The sequence below is a fragment of the Halyomorpha halys genome, unplaced genomic scaffold (genome assembly GCF_000696795.3).
Source record: "Halyomorpha halys isolate HHAL.00 unplaced genomic scaffold, Hhal_1.1 Scaffold266.1, whole genome shotgun sequence".
Taxonomy (NCBI): domain Eukaryota; kingdom Metazoa; phylum Arthropoda; class Insecta; order Hemiptera; family Pentatomidae; genus Halyomorpha; species Halyomorpha halys.
In genome coordinates, this window is record NW_027114321.1 from 68,612 (window position 1) to 85,221 (window position 16,610).

The 16,610-nt window shown below is 34.2% G+C and overlaps 1 protein-coding gene across 3 annotated transcripts in view; it reads left to right on the forward strand.

Moving 5' to 3' along the window:
- Positions 1-16,610, forward strand: part of Nf1 (neurofibromin 1) — a gene marked incomplete at its 5' end in the record, with an annotated part of 128,258 nt that overhangs the window by 51,696 nt on the left and 59,952 nt on the right. For 2 of the 3 annotated variants that reach the window (XM_067051513.1, XM_067051515.1), the window contains 2 exon segments: positions 3,525-3,650; positions 13,993-14,163. In XM_067051513.1, coding sequence (XP_066907614.1) covers positions 3,525-3,650; positions 13,993-14,163 — 297 coding nt within the window. 3 annotated transcript variants of the gene reach the window in all.

Genomic DNA, 16,610 nt, shown 5'->3' on the forward strand with positions numbered 1-16,610 from the left:
TACGACCCATTAAAGAAAACAAAAAAAAAACAAAAAAAAAAAAAAACGGAAATCTGTATATATGAGTTTAGTGAGGAGGCACTCCAGGTGTCTCTGGAGCTGTTATTGCTGGGAACCTTAATTGTTCGACATGAAACGTCCGCCTCTTTCTCGGTTCTTGTATACTCTCGATTGTTACCACATTATGTTCCCGAATTGTGATCACCCGGAATGGCCCCTCATAACGCCGAGATTCCTCGCTCCTATTGGACCCTAAACGGTGGTACACAACAGTCTCAATTTTAATGTCCCCCATCACATCGCGAAGGTTTAAATTTTGTCGCTCCACTCGTCGACGTTTCTCCCTCTCGATTCACCCTCTCACTTTTTCCCACAACTTCCGCATGACCATCCCGTGATTCACAATATCCCCATCCGCCTCCACCATGTCCATAAAGTTCCTACGTCTCCCTTGCAGGCCGAAGAGAACTTCAAAAGGTGAAAACCCCGTAGTGGTATGGATGGAGTGGTTATACGCGGGTACCGCCCTTACCATTACCTCATCCGGCTCCAGCCCTTTGTCCGCATGATAAACCCGCAAATGATCACTCAGAGTACTATGAAGTCTTTCTATACCCCCTCTACTTTTAGGATGACCCGGAGTGTTAATATGCCAATCTACTTATAGAGTCTTCATCTCTTTCCTGATTGTGGCATTATCGAATTCTCGATCCCCGTCGGAATAAATTCACCTAGGGACCCCATAAAATTGAAACCATGTTCTAAGCGCGACTATTACCTCACCCGCTGTCCTATCTTGGGCCTGATGTGTCATGGCGACTTTACTAAAGAGGTCGATGACAGTTATCCACTTGAAACCTTTCCATGTAAACGAGTCGATCTGGATGTCACTAAGGGGTCCCAATGCAGTGGTTGTTTCCTCTTGCACGGCCTTAGGTAGGTGGCGGTCGTACTTCGTACTAAGGCATATATCGCAACCTCCTATAACTTCCTGGACCGTCTTCTTCATCCCCCACCAAAAATAGCGACGCTTGAGGGCTTGTAACGTCTCGCTCACACTGCGATGATTGGTTTTTCCTTGGTGGTGAGCTAGAGTAACTTCCTTTTACCGTTCTTCGTCTCGCACAGGCTCCATCATCGTGCCACGGACAAACGTCCTATCAATCCCTATTTGTTCAAGTCTCCACAGCCGTTTGATTATTTCCCATATGACCTCGCTCTCTACATAGAGGTAGTGAGTTCTTCCTGCCTTTGATGATGATCTTCCCTCACACCTGGTTGTGACCATATCGTGTTAATAGAGGTTTGCCCGTACTTAGAGTATTCCACCTTCATAATGCCGGAAGTCCTCGTTTTCCATATTATCTGCACTTTTTTGTCGTTTATAATCTCGTCCATTTCCTCCATCTCGGACGGTCTATCTCCCGTAGAGCTATCATCCCCCGACGACGGAGTTCCTTCCTCCCGCGTGTTAGAAGTCTCCCCTTTCCCTCGAGACCCTTCTTTTAGGAATTGTCGGACGTCCCCCGCTAGTTCCCCTTGTTCCTCCTCTATCGCATTTATGATTAGTGCCCGAGACAACCAATCCGCGACCACATTCTCCTTTCCCGGCTTTTTTATAGACTATCTCCATATTGCATTGGCCTAGGAGCTCCTTCCAGCGAGTGATGCGCGCAGAAGACTCCTTCAGTTTTCCTACCCATTGAAGAGGTCGGTGGTCGGTATGGATCCTAAATCGCCTCCCAAACACATACGGTCGGAAGTGCTCCACCGCCCATACGATCCCTAGTAGTTCGCGCTCTAGGGCACTGTAACGTGAATCCGCGTCCGTCAACTTTCTGCTTCCGTATGCCACTGGGCGTTCTCCCTTCTCGCTATCCTGCGAAAGCACCGCCCCCAACGCGTATTCGCTGGTATCCGTCGTGATCGTGAACTGTTTGCTGAAATCTGGGAACGCCAGTACCAGTTCTCGTTGCAGCCTTTCCATACAACGCTTAATTTTGTTTTCCATGGCTGGTGTTACTACTATTCTGCTACTCTTTTTTAAGAGGTTGTTCAGGAGGACCAAGTGCTCCGCCATCTCTGGCACAAAGCGCCTGTAGTAATTAAGAGCCCCAGCAACCGCCTGATCTCCTTTATATCTCTCTAGGGACTGCCATTCGTTGAAGTGCCTCCACTTTGTGAACATCGGGTTTAACACCGTCTTTCGAGATGATATGTCCCAGGAAGCCGATCTCCTTCTGACCCAACGACGATTTTTCTCGAGACAATTTGAGTCCGAACTGTCTAATCCTGTTAAATACGGTCTCCAGATGTGCCCTGTGTTCCCGCTCCGTTTTACTGAAAACCAATAAATCGTTCATGTACACTTGACACATGGACTCTCTATACCCCTAAGAAATTCGTCCCTTAGTCTAAAGAAAAGTGATGGGGGCATTCTTCAGTCCAAACGGCATTCGCGTAAACTCGTAGTAGCCACGTTCAAACGTGAATGCCGTTTTCGGTTGGTCTCTTGGATGCATCCTTATTTGATGATACCCAGCCTTGAGGTCGAGAGTGCTGAATATCGTTGATCCACCCAACCTATCCAGTATATCGTCCAACCGGGGAATAGGATACCGCTCGTCCACCGTATTCTCGTTTAATTTTCGATAGTCAATGACTACTCGGTACTTCTCCTTTTGCTCCCCCGCAACGGCTTTCTTTTTCACCGCCCATAAGGGACTATTGTAGGGCGAAGTGCTATTGACAATAATGCCTTGTTCCCTTAAATTCTCGATTTCCTCCCGTATATGCTCACGCAATGCCTGCGGGTATCGACGTTTCTTTACGTAGGTTACCTTTTCTCGTTTTAATTCTATTTCGTGCACCGCCTCTGCCGTTGCCGATAACACCTCCCCTTCTTTAAAGAATATATCCTCAAACTCCTGCATGATACCCTGCCTCCAATTTCCTTCACTACTAATTGCCTCCACCCGTAGGCTACCATCCTTTTCTAGTCCCTGACACGGAAATGTGTAACCCCATAATCTGATATCCCATCGCCCTGCAGTATTCTTAACTCTCGCGCCCACTCTACCCAACAAAATAATAACTATATTAACATATATATTATATATATTACTATATATTACATATATATTACTATATTACATATATTTCAAAATAATAACTATATTTACTTGAATTTAGCTTTAAGAAACTGCTCTGAATGGCAAACAATGTGAACAATGAACAATATCTCTTCAAAGTGAAATCTGTTAATAACCTTCAACCAACAATCTTCTTTGTTAATAATCAAACCATAATACTCTTTGATGAATTATTATGTAAATTTAGATATCTTGATGAATGATATGAACCCATACTCATTAAATATGAATGCTGAATACATTAAACGCAAATTTGGCTGAATTTTTCTTTATTTTGCAAATAATTAAAAGGAAATGCATTATATTTATCTTGAATAAGAAATATCATTACTGTATATATTCACACATAAATGTTTTTTTTTTCTCATGCAGATAGTACCATCTGCAGGTGATAATAAAGAGGAAGCAACAATTTTACCAAACCAGCGTCAAAAATCATGGGATCTTGCCGATCAGTCTATTCCAGTTCAATGTCGGATTCAAAAGCAACAATCTCAGGTGGGTTTGATGTGAAATTTGTATATTTGCTGTTATTTTTACTATCTGAAAAAGAAAAATTAATGAATGGTTATTACTTAATGGCACCTCTAACCAAGTGTTTATCAAAATGAATATATTTTTGCTTGATAGAAACTAGTAGAAACAATTAACTAGTTAACTAGAAACTAGTTACTAAAAAATATTTAGCATTATCTTTATATTTTAAGAATCATTTATCAATTAAATTAATTAATATTTAGGATTCAAGAATTAATTAAAATTTCAAACATTTGATCAATTTAGTGAGTCACTGTTTTGGAATTATGTAGTTTTATTTCTCAGTTTGCCTACTAAAAACGGGTGTGCACTGGAAATAAATTATTTCATTAATTAAGTGTATTTTTTCTTTTAAATATCCTGAGAAATCCGGTACACAGACATCAGTTTTATGAATTTTTATTATTGGCTTGTTTGATAACTTCTCTGAGAACATTCTATTAAAGGTAAAAAATAGACCTGAATTAAACCTAATTTATTAAATATAGGAAAAGAAACATAATATAAAAAGGAATAGCAGAGAAAGAACGCTGCTGATTAAATTAATAATGGAGGTGAAATGGATTAATATTATTAATGCTGCAAAAGATTAGTAACTAGATGTGGGAAGCATGAAAAAATTAATGGAATATCTAAGGACAGGAGGGGAGGATCATTTTAGTTAGTAAAAATGCTTGTGGGGGAAGATCATCTTTACCTTAGTTCTTGATTTATTCAAGACTTCCGGAAGCCTTAAGGATGTCCACAAAAGTCACCTTTCAATAGCCTTGTTACACTGTCTTTCAGCTGGGATGGCTTTTGAAATTTCTCAAGATTTGATTTAACAAAATTGGTTTTCTCCTTCTAATCACCAGAAATCATCCAATTAAAACATTTGTTTATTATAAAAAAACATCCATCCATCCATCCAAGGCGCTAAAACTCATGGAGAATCAAGACCTCCTGTAGTTTCAACTGCCATTCATCTCTGTCTGCTGTCGCTATCCAACTGCGGAGGAATAAGATATTCTGAGCATTCCTAGCCCCTCCATTTCTCCATTACAGTCTAGTTTTATCCACCTTTTTCTTTGCATGAATCGTTTCATCTAAAATCTCCTTTGGTACCTGATCTGTGATTCTGGCGATGTGCCCTGCTCAGCTAAGTCTGCCAATTACCAAGACAATATAAATATTTTTGTAGATCTCCATTAGCTCTACATTTATCCTCTACTTCTATGCATGCATTACCATTTTAAATAGGGCAAAATATTGAGACATTCTCATGAGCTTTAGATATTTGAGTACAGGGCTGATGAGGATCTTGTTTAGTTTATTATGTGCTACTGGAGGCCTACCTATTATTACTACTATTATCATGGTAACACCTATTATTTACCAGGATTCTTCAAATTTCTGCGCAAACTTCATTAGTTTCTTTTGTCTGGGAACCTACATATTTAAATTCTGATACATAACTAAATGTAAGGTTTCTCAAGAAGATACCTTACCCGTAGAAATACAATTTTTTTTTGTGCTTCTATGGGGTGTCCACCTCTTGAATCTATTCTTATATATTTCATTTTAGGTTGATTCACTAGCAACCCAAGCCTCTTTGTAGTTTTCTATGCGCCAATAAATACATTCTTCATGGATGTAAATATTCTACCAATGATATCAATGTCGTCAACAGATGGTAAGATTCGGGTATATCAATTATTAAAAAACAAGAAGTTTTGAAATATTTATTTTTTCTCTCCAAATATAACATATTTATTGATATATGTATAGGGTTCTTTTATTGAGATTACCACCTTGTTTTTTTAACAAATAAAAATAAATAAATTTATAAAAATGTTGGTTGTATATTTCATCAACATTGTTAGGTTACATGTTAGATTTTCAAGGATGGTAATAATAATCATGTTAGGATTTCCAAAACTACTGGAGTTTATGAAAATATTGAATCAAACAATGTTTGTAATTTGATTCAAAAGTACCATTCTTGAGAATATACACTGAATAAACCTCCAAACTTAGCAGTGAATAAATGTAAGGATGTGGATAAAAAGCTGATTGTAAAATGAGGAGGCAGTATCAAACAAATCTAATAAACAATCCCTGTTCGGAAGAAGCTTTCTGCTATAAAATCAAATCAAAATAGACATGCAAGATATATATTGATATTATATATTAATAAATGTATGTATTTATGCATATATTGATGTATGTATATATATGTATGTGTTGATATATTATATATTGATATTGATATTAAATTCAAATTGGAAAAGGTTACATTTGAAATAGAAAGGATAAAATTAGAATTGGAAAGGGTTTCATTAGAAATGGAAAAGGTCACATAATAATTATTTGTTTAGCGAAAATAGGCAACCTTTCTTTGAAAGGAAAATGAAAAAATAATTTTATTCCGGGACATATGTCCCCTAAGAATAAATACATGATTCATGCATTAAGATTTTTGTCTGGCAAGCATTTACAAGTTTCCAGTAAGTAAAATGAAATTACATTGGGATATTGTATGGCTAATATGGCTAAACTACTGTTTATAATGTTAATTAACGTATGCCTATTTATTTTATTACAATGATGTGGGGTTTTGGTTGTACAAAAAGTGAAGGAATAGGTGTTGTTTAAAGGAAAGAATGGATGATGATTGGAGAATGGAGATGCGAAGAGAATTCTAGAAGGTGATTGCACGTATGACGAAGGATTTGCTGAAGAAGGCGGTTCTATAGTAGGGCATATATAAATCAATCGGTTGGAATCTGGTGTTTAATATGTGAATGGAGAGTAAGGAGATCAAGGATATAGGTAGGTTTTTTGATTTTAAGAACTAGGAATAGGAAAACACCAAGGAGGTATTGCCTTTGGGAGGTTGGGTAGAGCCACTTCAACTTGGTATACCAGCGGGAGACTTGAGAGCGCCTTGGAAACCCAAAGATAAATCTTACAAAGCAGTTCATGAGTCTCTTATGTCTCAACTCTAGTCCTGCAGATAGCCCTTCATTGACCAAGGAACCGTAGTCGAAGTGGGGGAAGACGAGAGAGGATACTAGGAGCTGACGGGTGTTTTGAGGAATGGAATTACGGAATCTTAGTAATCGGTCAACTATATATACATATATAAACAATAATTATTTATTATTAAAATATATTGTGCTGGACGGCAGAGATCACAATGCCAGGATATTAGCATTATAGGAATTTATGACCTTTGCAAAGTCCCACAATGCACTAAACTATTACTAGAAAGTTTTGTCTTCTACAATTGCTTAAAAGTTCATGGTACATGGAATTCACTCCTAGACATTGTGAAAATCAATCAGGGATGAATAAGCGCTATTGTGATTTACTTGAAATATCTGTCGGAGAAATAAAAACGAATAATATGGAAGTATGTAGGGGATAGGAATTTAGGGATCTTGTATAGCAGTCCTGGGTGCCAGACTCGATCAAAAGCCTGTACTATATCAAGAAAGACTCTTGAGCAGTACATTCCACACTCCAATGCAGACGAGGCAATATCAACCACACAATGACATTCCTGGATAGTGGAGTAGGGTATTCGGAATCTAAACTGGTGATCTGGGATTATGTAGTTGGAATCTAGGATGTTGTACAGGCATTTCAAGATAAAGAGGTAAAAGAGAGATAGAACGGTAGGAAGATGGGCATTCCGGTAGTTTTTGATGTTTGGGAGTCATTTTTTAAGATGACGTAAAAAATAAATGAAGGAAGATGGTACATGTGGCAGTCAAAATTTTTTTTGAAGGCCATCCAGACTATCTTCCTTCATTAATTACATACAGTTAACTAATAATCTTCTGATAACATAAAAAAGTTATTTTAATGAAATACAGCAAGGAATAAGATCAATTAAAAAGAATGTTTGCAATTTGGTTTAAAGAAATGAAAAACGGCTACCAGCTTTTGTGAATCAGTGGTATTTTTTATTATTTTTAATTAAAAATTATGAAATATATAAGAGTTTGGAATTAAATGTTTTGACAAAATGTATGTACATGTAATGTTGTATGAAGTAATAACTTATTCCATGTTTGTTATAAAAGTAATACTTTCTTTACATGTAGAACTAATAAGCAATTTATATTTTTTTAATCTATTTTGATATTAGTAATAAACAATTGATTTATTTAAATAAAATGGCAAAATTGACTAACTTTATGTAGGATACAAAATTTATATAATAATGAAACTAATGAATGTTATTTGTTAAATAAATCAAAAATTCGTATCCATTTCTGTCTCAACACTTTATTTTTCACCATTCCAACGTTTCAGCCATTCTAGCCATCTTCAAGTACATCTAAATATTTAACAGCTTATATTATATCTTCATTTTTAACACTTACAACAACATTATTCACTATATAATAACATACCTTCAATACAATATCTTCCTCACATTAATTTAAAGTTTCTTTTGCAGGCTATTCTGCCCAGGTCATTTTCTTTATTATAAGTTAAAAGCCTATTCAAACAGTCAATTATTAGAGAGTCATATTTATTATTTATAAGCTTACTAAGCTTAAGTCTAGTTACCTATTTATTTAAAATTTAAAATCATTAACATTTAATTTTCCTCTATAAGATTATCAACAATTAATACACCACCCTATAACAAACCATTTATAACCTCCCACTCACACAGGTCTGCCTTGTTTTAAAATTAATTTATTTTATTTTAAATTGAATTTTTGTCTCAATTTGGTATTTATTCTAATTCTCAAAATTCCATTATTACATTTAATTGTAACTAGTAACAAATTTCTCTATTTATTTTTATAAATTTATTTTGCTTAAAATCTCTGCGTAATGTTGGTTTCAATTCTTAGTATCTGTTTTAAAATTAATTGTGTAATTGATGTTCTCTGATATATAAATTGACTCAAGTATTTTTCTTTTGTATAAATTGTTTTCTTTATGTAAAATTATGATGTTATCAAAATCAAAATTATGTTGATTTTTGGCTGTATGCTGTACTAGTGCTGTTTTATTTGGATCCTTTTCTTTATTTCTTGTATCATCTTTGTGTTGATATATTCTATCCCCCAACATTTGCTTAGTTTCACCTATATAGATTGCTGGACAATTTAAATATGGAATTTTATATATTAATCCCGATTGACTTTTTATTTCAATTTTGTCCTTTACATTGCTATAATACTTTTTAATTTTATTGTTAGGTCTATAACATAATGAGTATTCTTCTGCATCATAATCTATAAATTATCTCTGGATATCTTCTGATAAACCTTTTATATAATTTAATCCATAATATTTCTTAATAATTGCTTTACTATTTATTATTTTATTTTCCATTTTATCTTTGCATTTTTTTAAAGGTTTATATCCCAAATTTTGTTAATTAGTTTTACAACAATTAACAGCATCATAACTTAACATGATTTCATCCTCTTCAATTTTTATTTAAATAATAATTCAATTTATACCAAATAGTAAAGCAATTATTAAGAAATATTATGGATTAAATTATATAAAAGGTTTATTGGAAGATATCCAGAGGTCATTTATAGATTATGATGTGGAAGAATACTCATTATGTTATAGACCTAACAATAAAATTAAAAAGTAAGGAGGAAGAAATTACATTGAAGGTATGTTATATTATATAGTGAATAATGTTGTTGTTGTAAGTGTTAAAAATGAAGATATAATATAAGCTGTTAAATATTTAGATGTCCTTGAAGATGGCTAGAATGGCCAAAACGTTGGACTGGTGAAAAATAAAGTGTTGAGACAGAAATGGATACGAATTTTTGATTTATTTAATAAATAATTACTTTGCCTCAAGAATTTGAAATAATATAATTAAAATGTTATTTGTTCAAATTACATGTTAATAAGACATATTTTTTCTCTTGTACAGAATATCAATAAAGGTTATTACAAATAAATGATATAGTTTATGATTCATAATTTAACTGAATATAACTATTGAGTTTCAACCATTAAATTATCCATCATATTTCAAAAAATATATATCTGTTGAAGAACAAAAACTATTGAAATAAAATTTATTTATAATTATAATATGTGATTATAAACTTAAATCTACAAAAGACCAGGCAACATATGGTTTATAGGCTAACTAACTGTTGGCAACCCAGCAATGATTTTATTCTCTTCATTTCCACGTGAAAAGAGTTTGATGAAGTTTGGACCAATTTTCTACTTGTGCTTTGTGAGGGGGCTCTAAAAATCTTGAAATTTGCAGACTTTTTTTTAGATTTTCACCAGCTCCTAAAAAATGCATTTCTCAGAAATGTTACTTGGTTATAAATTAAATTTGATAAAATTCTATATAAAATGAGCGCCATATATTATAAATTACTCCAATTATTAGGAAGATATGCGAGCTTAATGAACAACCATTTTTTACTTTTCTTAAAGAAAAATCGAGTTTTGTATTTTTAAATTTTATTTTCACCATGTAATATATATTAGAAGTAATAAGTAATTTATTTATATGTGCTATAGTGTCAAATTGTAGCAGACCTATATGTATACATTTGTACTGTTTTCAGTAATCATCATCCATTCTTTCATTCTTGCTGGGGCACCAACAACCAATTTTTTAAAATTAAAATGTAAAAAATTGACTTAAAGTACAAAAAACCTTGATGCTTAGGTAATTGACAAAATTTAAAATAATATAATTTGATTGAATTTGCTATATTTGGAAATTGAAGATTACTGTTACAATTGGTCCGATTGAAGGTCCTTATTGCAATCAAGCAGCTTCTTCAGTCAGTGGAAGAATAGCAATATTAAAAGTGTTCCATATTAGGGATTTGTTGAACAGTTTTCAATCATTTCAAGAGCAATGATTGAATAAACAATCCAGCATGCAGAGCAGTAATTACTTTTCCCAGGTATTGACTTCATCTGTAAATGCATTATGGTTTTTAAATATTTAGATAGTCCTTTGTTTGTCCAGTTTTTTGTCAAGAAGCTTTGTTAACTTTATCTTCCTTTGTCTGGAAATGACAGATGTTAAAATAGCAACCTCTGTGGGTTTGCTATTCAACTAAAGTGGAAAGAAATAATTTATTGTGTTTATTTGACATTTTGAAGTGTCTTGGGTTATATAAGACAGTCTCTTACTTTCTTTTTCTTGGCTTTATAAAGAATCAACAACCAATCACTGTTAGGAGCTAGTACAGTGATAATTACTTGAAGATTAACGTCTTCTACCACAATCACACATTTAGAATTTGTAACATTTTTTATAACCTTTCCGACAATAGTTGTGTCAGCAACCTCTGCAACCTGCTTGGCAGCGATGTTTCCATTTGAAAATATTACACACCTGTATCACTCCATTATAAACTAAAATCAAATTTACTGGATTTATAATTGTACAGTTGTAAATTTCAATAAAGAAATTCTTTAAAAAATGGTAGAAATAGGAAGTAGTATATCTTTCTAATTACTTTGGTAATTTCTATGCTTCAGTAATTAATATATGCTCATTTCATGCATAATTTTATTTATTTTAATTTATAGGTGATTAACATTTTCCTATTAAATCATTGTTTAGGAGTTATTAGAGAAAAAATGAAAGATTTTGAGGTTTTTGAAGCTCATAAAATACAAGCAGAAAGTTGATATAAACTCTTTTTAGATGCCAATGAAGAGATTAAAACCATTTCTGGCTTTCTAACATTTAATTAACCTATAACCCCTTTTTTGGTCTATCTTGCTTGCTCTATACCACTTTAATAAAGTTCATACCTCTTTACTGTAACAAAAGAATGAATAAAAAATGCTTGAAGTTTCTCGATGGAATCGTGATTTTTTTCAGTTCTTTACTCTTCTTATATTTCTCTGCTTGATGTAATGACTGACAAAAATCAAGCTGGAATCAGCTGATGGAGCCTGACTAATATGTAATCGTAAACTTCCATCTATATTACAGTGAAAGCTGAATATTAGGTTAGATATATATAACCATGGCTATAGAATATTAACTTTCACAATAATGATGAGTGAAAACTAGTTGCAATAATATTCAATCATCTTTCACTAGTGAAGGTTAACCTCCACTCAGCACAGTTTGAGATTGTTACTCTCCGTAGGCTCTGTTATAATTACCTGTGAATGTGTTCACTGAAATGGTGACATTAAAAGAAATTTATATGGTGTTTAGGTATAAGACCTTCCAAATTATACTTCTGTTGGTGGAGGTTATAACCTATCACTATAAAATGAGTCATATTTATGTGAATTTAGGCCTGACCTCCACTGAAAATGTTCTGAATTTTTATGTCCATTTTGGATGAACATAGCGAACTGAAGTTGACAACAATGATCAAAATTCAGGCAGTAGTGATGTAATAATAGGGTAGGATATAACTCACAACAATAGATGTAGGTTCAATACATACGCACCATTTATTACTTTATTTTATTGGCAAGAGGAATAGCCTATTGTTTCAGTTTATATTACATATTAAAAAAAAACAAAAAACATTTGTTATGTTGAGGAAGAGGGATTCTCAATGACTACGATGCAATTTTTCGAACTTTCCCTACACATTGTAGATGAGACCGACTCACTTAAAACTGTTAACGTTGATGAGTGAAAGCATGTTTTTCAATTAAATCTATTCAATTTGATGGACTAAGTTTCTCAGTGTAAGTTGACTCACTTAAAACTGTTAACCTTGATGAGTGAAAGCGTGTTTTTCAATTAAACCTATTCAATTTGATGGACTAAGTTTCTCAGTGTAAATTGACTCACTTAAAACTGTTAACGTTGATGAGTGAAAGCGTGTTTTTCAATTCAATCTATTCAATTTGATGGACTAAGTTTCTCAGTGTAAGTTGACTCACTTAAAACTGTTAACATTGATGAGTGAAAGCGTGTTTTTCAATTAAATCTATTCAATTTGATGGACTAAGTTTCTCAGTTTAAGTTGACCATGAGTAGTCAATACCAACCTTTCGTGAAATATCTATTTTTATTTTGTGAAGTTATAACTTTATACCTTTTAAGATTACCTGTACTAATTCTGCCTCCCACCTATATATCTACCAACACTTCCCTTCTGTCCATTTTCTTTTTTTTTGTAAAATTATTGCTTATTTATAAATATTTACATCATTATGACTGGTTTTTATTGTGTTATATTTATTGAATTATTACTTTAAATAATTTCATATTTAAGTTATTAATTATGTCTGCATAGTGGTTATTTCAATTTGTCCATGTGTCTTAAAATCTACTATATTATTTATGTTTTCTTTAATGTGTTTTTCCTCCATTGTTCTTAAGTTTTTTTACTACCATTTCTAATATTTTTGGATTCTCAAATCAATTATTATGTTATTTTCATCATCAAACATAGATACAAATCATATATAAGTTATTTTAATATGGACAATAATGAAAATCATATATGGAGTCTAAGATTTGAGGTATAAGTTAATATTGATTATACTACATGATGACATAAGTTGGAATTGAAGTTTTGTTAATAAAAGTCACACAATAGATATAAAATTTACTACATACCATAAAATAAACTTAAATATGAAAATACTCCCCCAATATTTTATAAAATAAAAAAATTAGACCATTTGTTTCATAATAAATTTTTGATGAGCACAATTCAGAATTTTTTTAGAAAATTAGGTAATAAAATAATAGATTTAAAAATCGTATAGGCTTTTTGAACTATATATAAAATTAATAAGAAAATGTACCAGATTGTAAAAAAGATGAATTCATTAAAAACTAACATAAATTAAATTATAGGAAAAACAGTAAATAAGAATATTAATGAACTTAAAGAAAATGAGTTCAAAATAAAGAAGCAAAAATTAGAAAGGTAACAAGATAATTTTCAAATCAAATCTTTACTATATTATAATTTACACTACATTTACAACAAGTCAAACATTACATTTAATATGTAGAAATAATAGATGTACTTCAATTAATGTTATTATTATCTGTACTGTATTCCTTTACAACTTTAATCCACCATTTACTTATTTGAGGTGTTAAGTTGTAAAACATAGTAACTGAAATTTGAAGTTTTTGACATCATCGGTTTTTTAAAGGTTAATATCATGGATTGTTAAAAGAATCTTTAGGAATATTTTTTACTAAGAGCATAATGTTGATAAGTTATAGTACATATCTCCTGGTTGAAGATAAAACATTGTAAATGACAAAACACATGAAAGTTTACATTTTGTCAGTTACCATGGTTTACGACCAAACACCTTATTTTTAAACATTTTTTTGTAGGCTGGTCTGATTATTTCTTCCATAGATAGTTCTATAAGTAATAAAGGATGGCATAGTCTTGATCTTGGTTCCCAAGTGTCAGTTCTCCAAACTTCTAGATCACTTTTTAGAACTAAGAGGTCTTCTTCTGTTCCTTCCCCAAATAGTGGGTCTCCAAATGACCAAAATAAGGTAATTTAGTAACTGTTAAAACGATTCATGTTTTTTTTATCAGTAAATATAACTAATTGCTCATTTTAACCTATTTTAGCCTTTATCATGTCTCCTAAGAAGTACATTGCTCTATAACCTCGAGCAATTTACAACCGTTTAATGCATGATATTCACAATTCAAAATTACAAAATATTCAAATCATACATATATGGTTACAGAAATGTTATTTAATCATATAATGGATTCAAAAGAAAATAAATATTAATAATAATTCTAACTAAGTAAGTATCAGCGAGAGTAGTAAAACTTAAAAAAAAAGAGAAAAAGGAATAATATATGACACACTTGGACTGCTGTAAAAGACTGGCTTTATTTGGTTCAGCACACACACACACACACAATGGGAATGACTTCATCAATCACAAAGGTTCGGAAAATTAATAAAGGCGACCTTTTACTCCAACTGGACCGAAAGAATGAGCAATCTCTTGCTTCACTAAAAAGCTCAATGGAGGGTGTGCTTGGTGAAGGGGCAGAAGTGCGGACTTGGACGGAGGAGTCCCTTTTCTAGCTACGAGACTTGGATGCTCTCACCACAAAAGAGGAGGTTGCGGAGGCCTTAAAACCTCTCTTGGGTGAAGATTCAGTGCCTACCACAGCAGTGAAATCTATCCGTGAAGCATATGGAGGTACACTAACAGCGGTTATTTCACTCCCGGTTCTCCAGGCTAGGAAGATTATGGCACAAGGAAAAGTGGACGCATGCATCGGATCGCTACTTGGGAAGTTTGTAGATTTTATACAAACAGTGATCACCAGGCCATATTGATCACACTACATACGCCTACAAGAAAGAAAAGTTGTCGATGGAGGACTAATGCCTGGAATACAAAAACTTTTGATGATGCTTCATTCACTTTAATGCTAGAGGATGAGTGTGAATTAAAAGGGTCAGCCGAGGAAAAGGCGCGTATACTGACCTCCTTTATATCTGGGGCTTGTGATGCAGCTATGACCCGTTCAAAGCCTGGCAAACATCATTCCTCAGTGTACTGGTGGACAGATACTATTGACGATCTTCGCCGGTGTTGCAACCAAGCAAGAAGACGTTACCAGCGAGCGAGACGTCTACCGGAGTTTTCAGTGCTTCAAGAAGAGTTCAGGAGAGCTAGAAGGAACCTCCGACAAGCCATTAAAGAAAGCAAACGATGGTGCTGGAGAGAACTCTGTGATGAGGTGGATGCAGACCCATGGGGTAGACCTTACAAAATAGCGCTTAAGAAACTTTGTAATGGCACGATGCAGCACCCCACAAGATCAAATGTTGTAGACAGCTTTGTCAGAATACTATTCCCTGAACAGGCGAATAGTATTGAAGGTATTGACAATATATATACAACGGACTTTGCACAAATCACGCAGGAAGAGATAAAGGACATCGCCTCGGACCTAAAACATGGCAAGGCACCAGGATTGGATGGAATTCCTAATGTAGCTCTGAAGGTGGCTCTAAGGAAACAACCGGATCTTTTCATTGATCTCTTCAATTCGTGCATTCGTGAAAGCTCAATTCCGAAACCTTGGAAGAGACAGCGCCTCGTACTCATTCCAAAGAGTAAGGGAGGACTGGAGGATCCGTCAACCTATCGTCCAGTTTGCTTATTGGATACCATGGGTAAGGCATTCGAGAAGATCCTTTCCCTCAGGCTACAAGAGTTCACGGAGGGAGTTATGGCCTCTCGCATGCTCAATACGGATTTCGTAAAGAGCGATCCACGATAGATGCTGTTGGATTGGTAGTTGAGATGGCCTGCACAGCAATTGCAGGAGCAAGGTGGAGGAGAGGTGCCAAGTGTTATGCAGCAATCATCACGCTAGACGTTAAGAATGCCTTTAACACTGCAAGATGGACCTGTGTAATAGATGCCCTACGGACTATGGCGGTGCCAGCCTATCTTATGAGAGTTCTCACTGACTACTTTAAAGATAGAGTTCTGTTTTATTTTTCAGACATTGGCCAAAGGAGATACAAGGTGACTGGTGGTGTACCACAGGGCTCGGTATTAGGGCCTCTTCTGTGGAACGTCATGTACGACGCAATCTTTAAATTGACATTGCCGGAGGGAGCCACAGTTGTTGGATTCGCAGATGACGTTGCAGTTGTAGTTGCCGTGAAGTACTTGGAAGAAGTTACCCTCATCGCTAACCTGGCTGTTGCTACGGTCCGAGGTTGGCTGTCTTCGGTAGGCCTACAACTTGCAGATCACAAGACCGAAGTTCTCCTAGTAACTAGCAGGAAGCAGACTGAGTCTATCACTGTTATGGTGGGTAGGCACGAAATTTGTTCCCAGTCTTGCTTAAAGTACCTAGGAGTTATGATCGATGCACGTCTCCGCTTTAATGTTCACGTGGAGTATATTAGCGCCAAATCTGCTTAAGTTGCATCTTTTTTGTCACGTCTCAT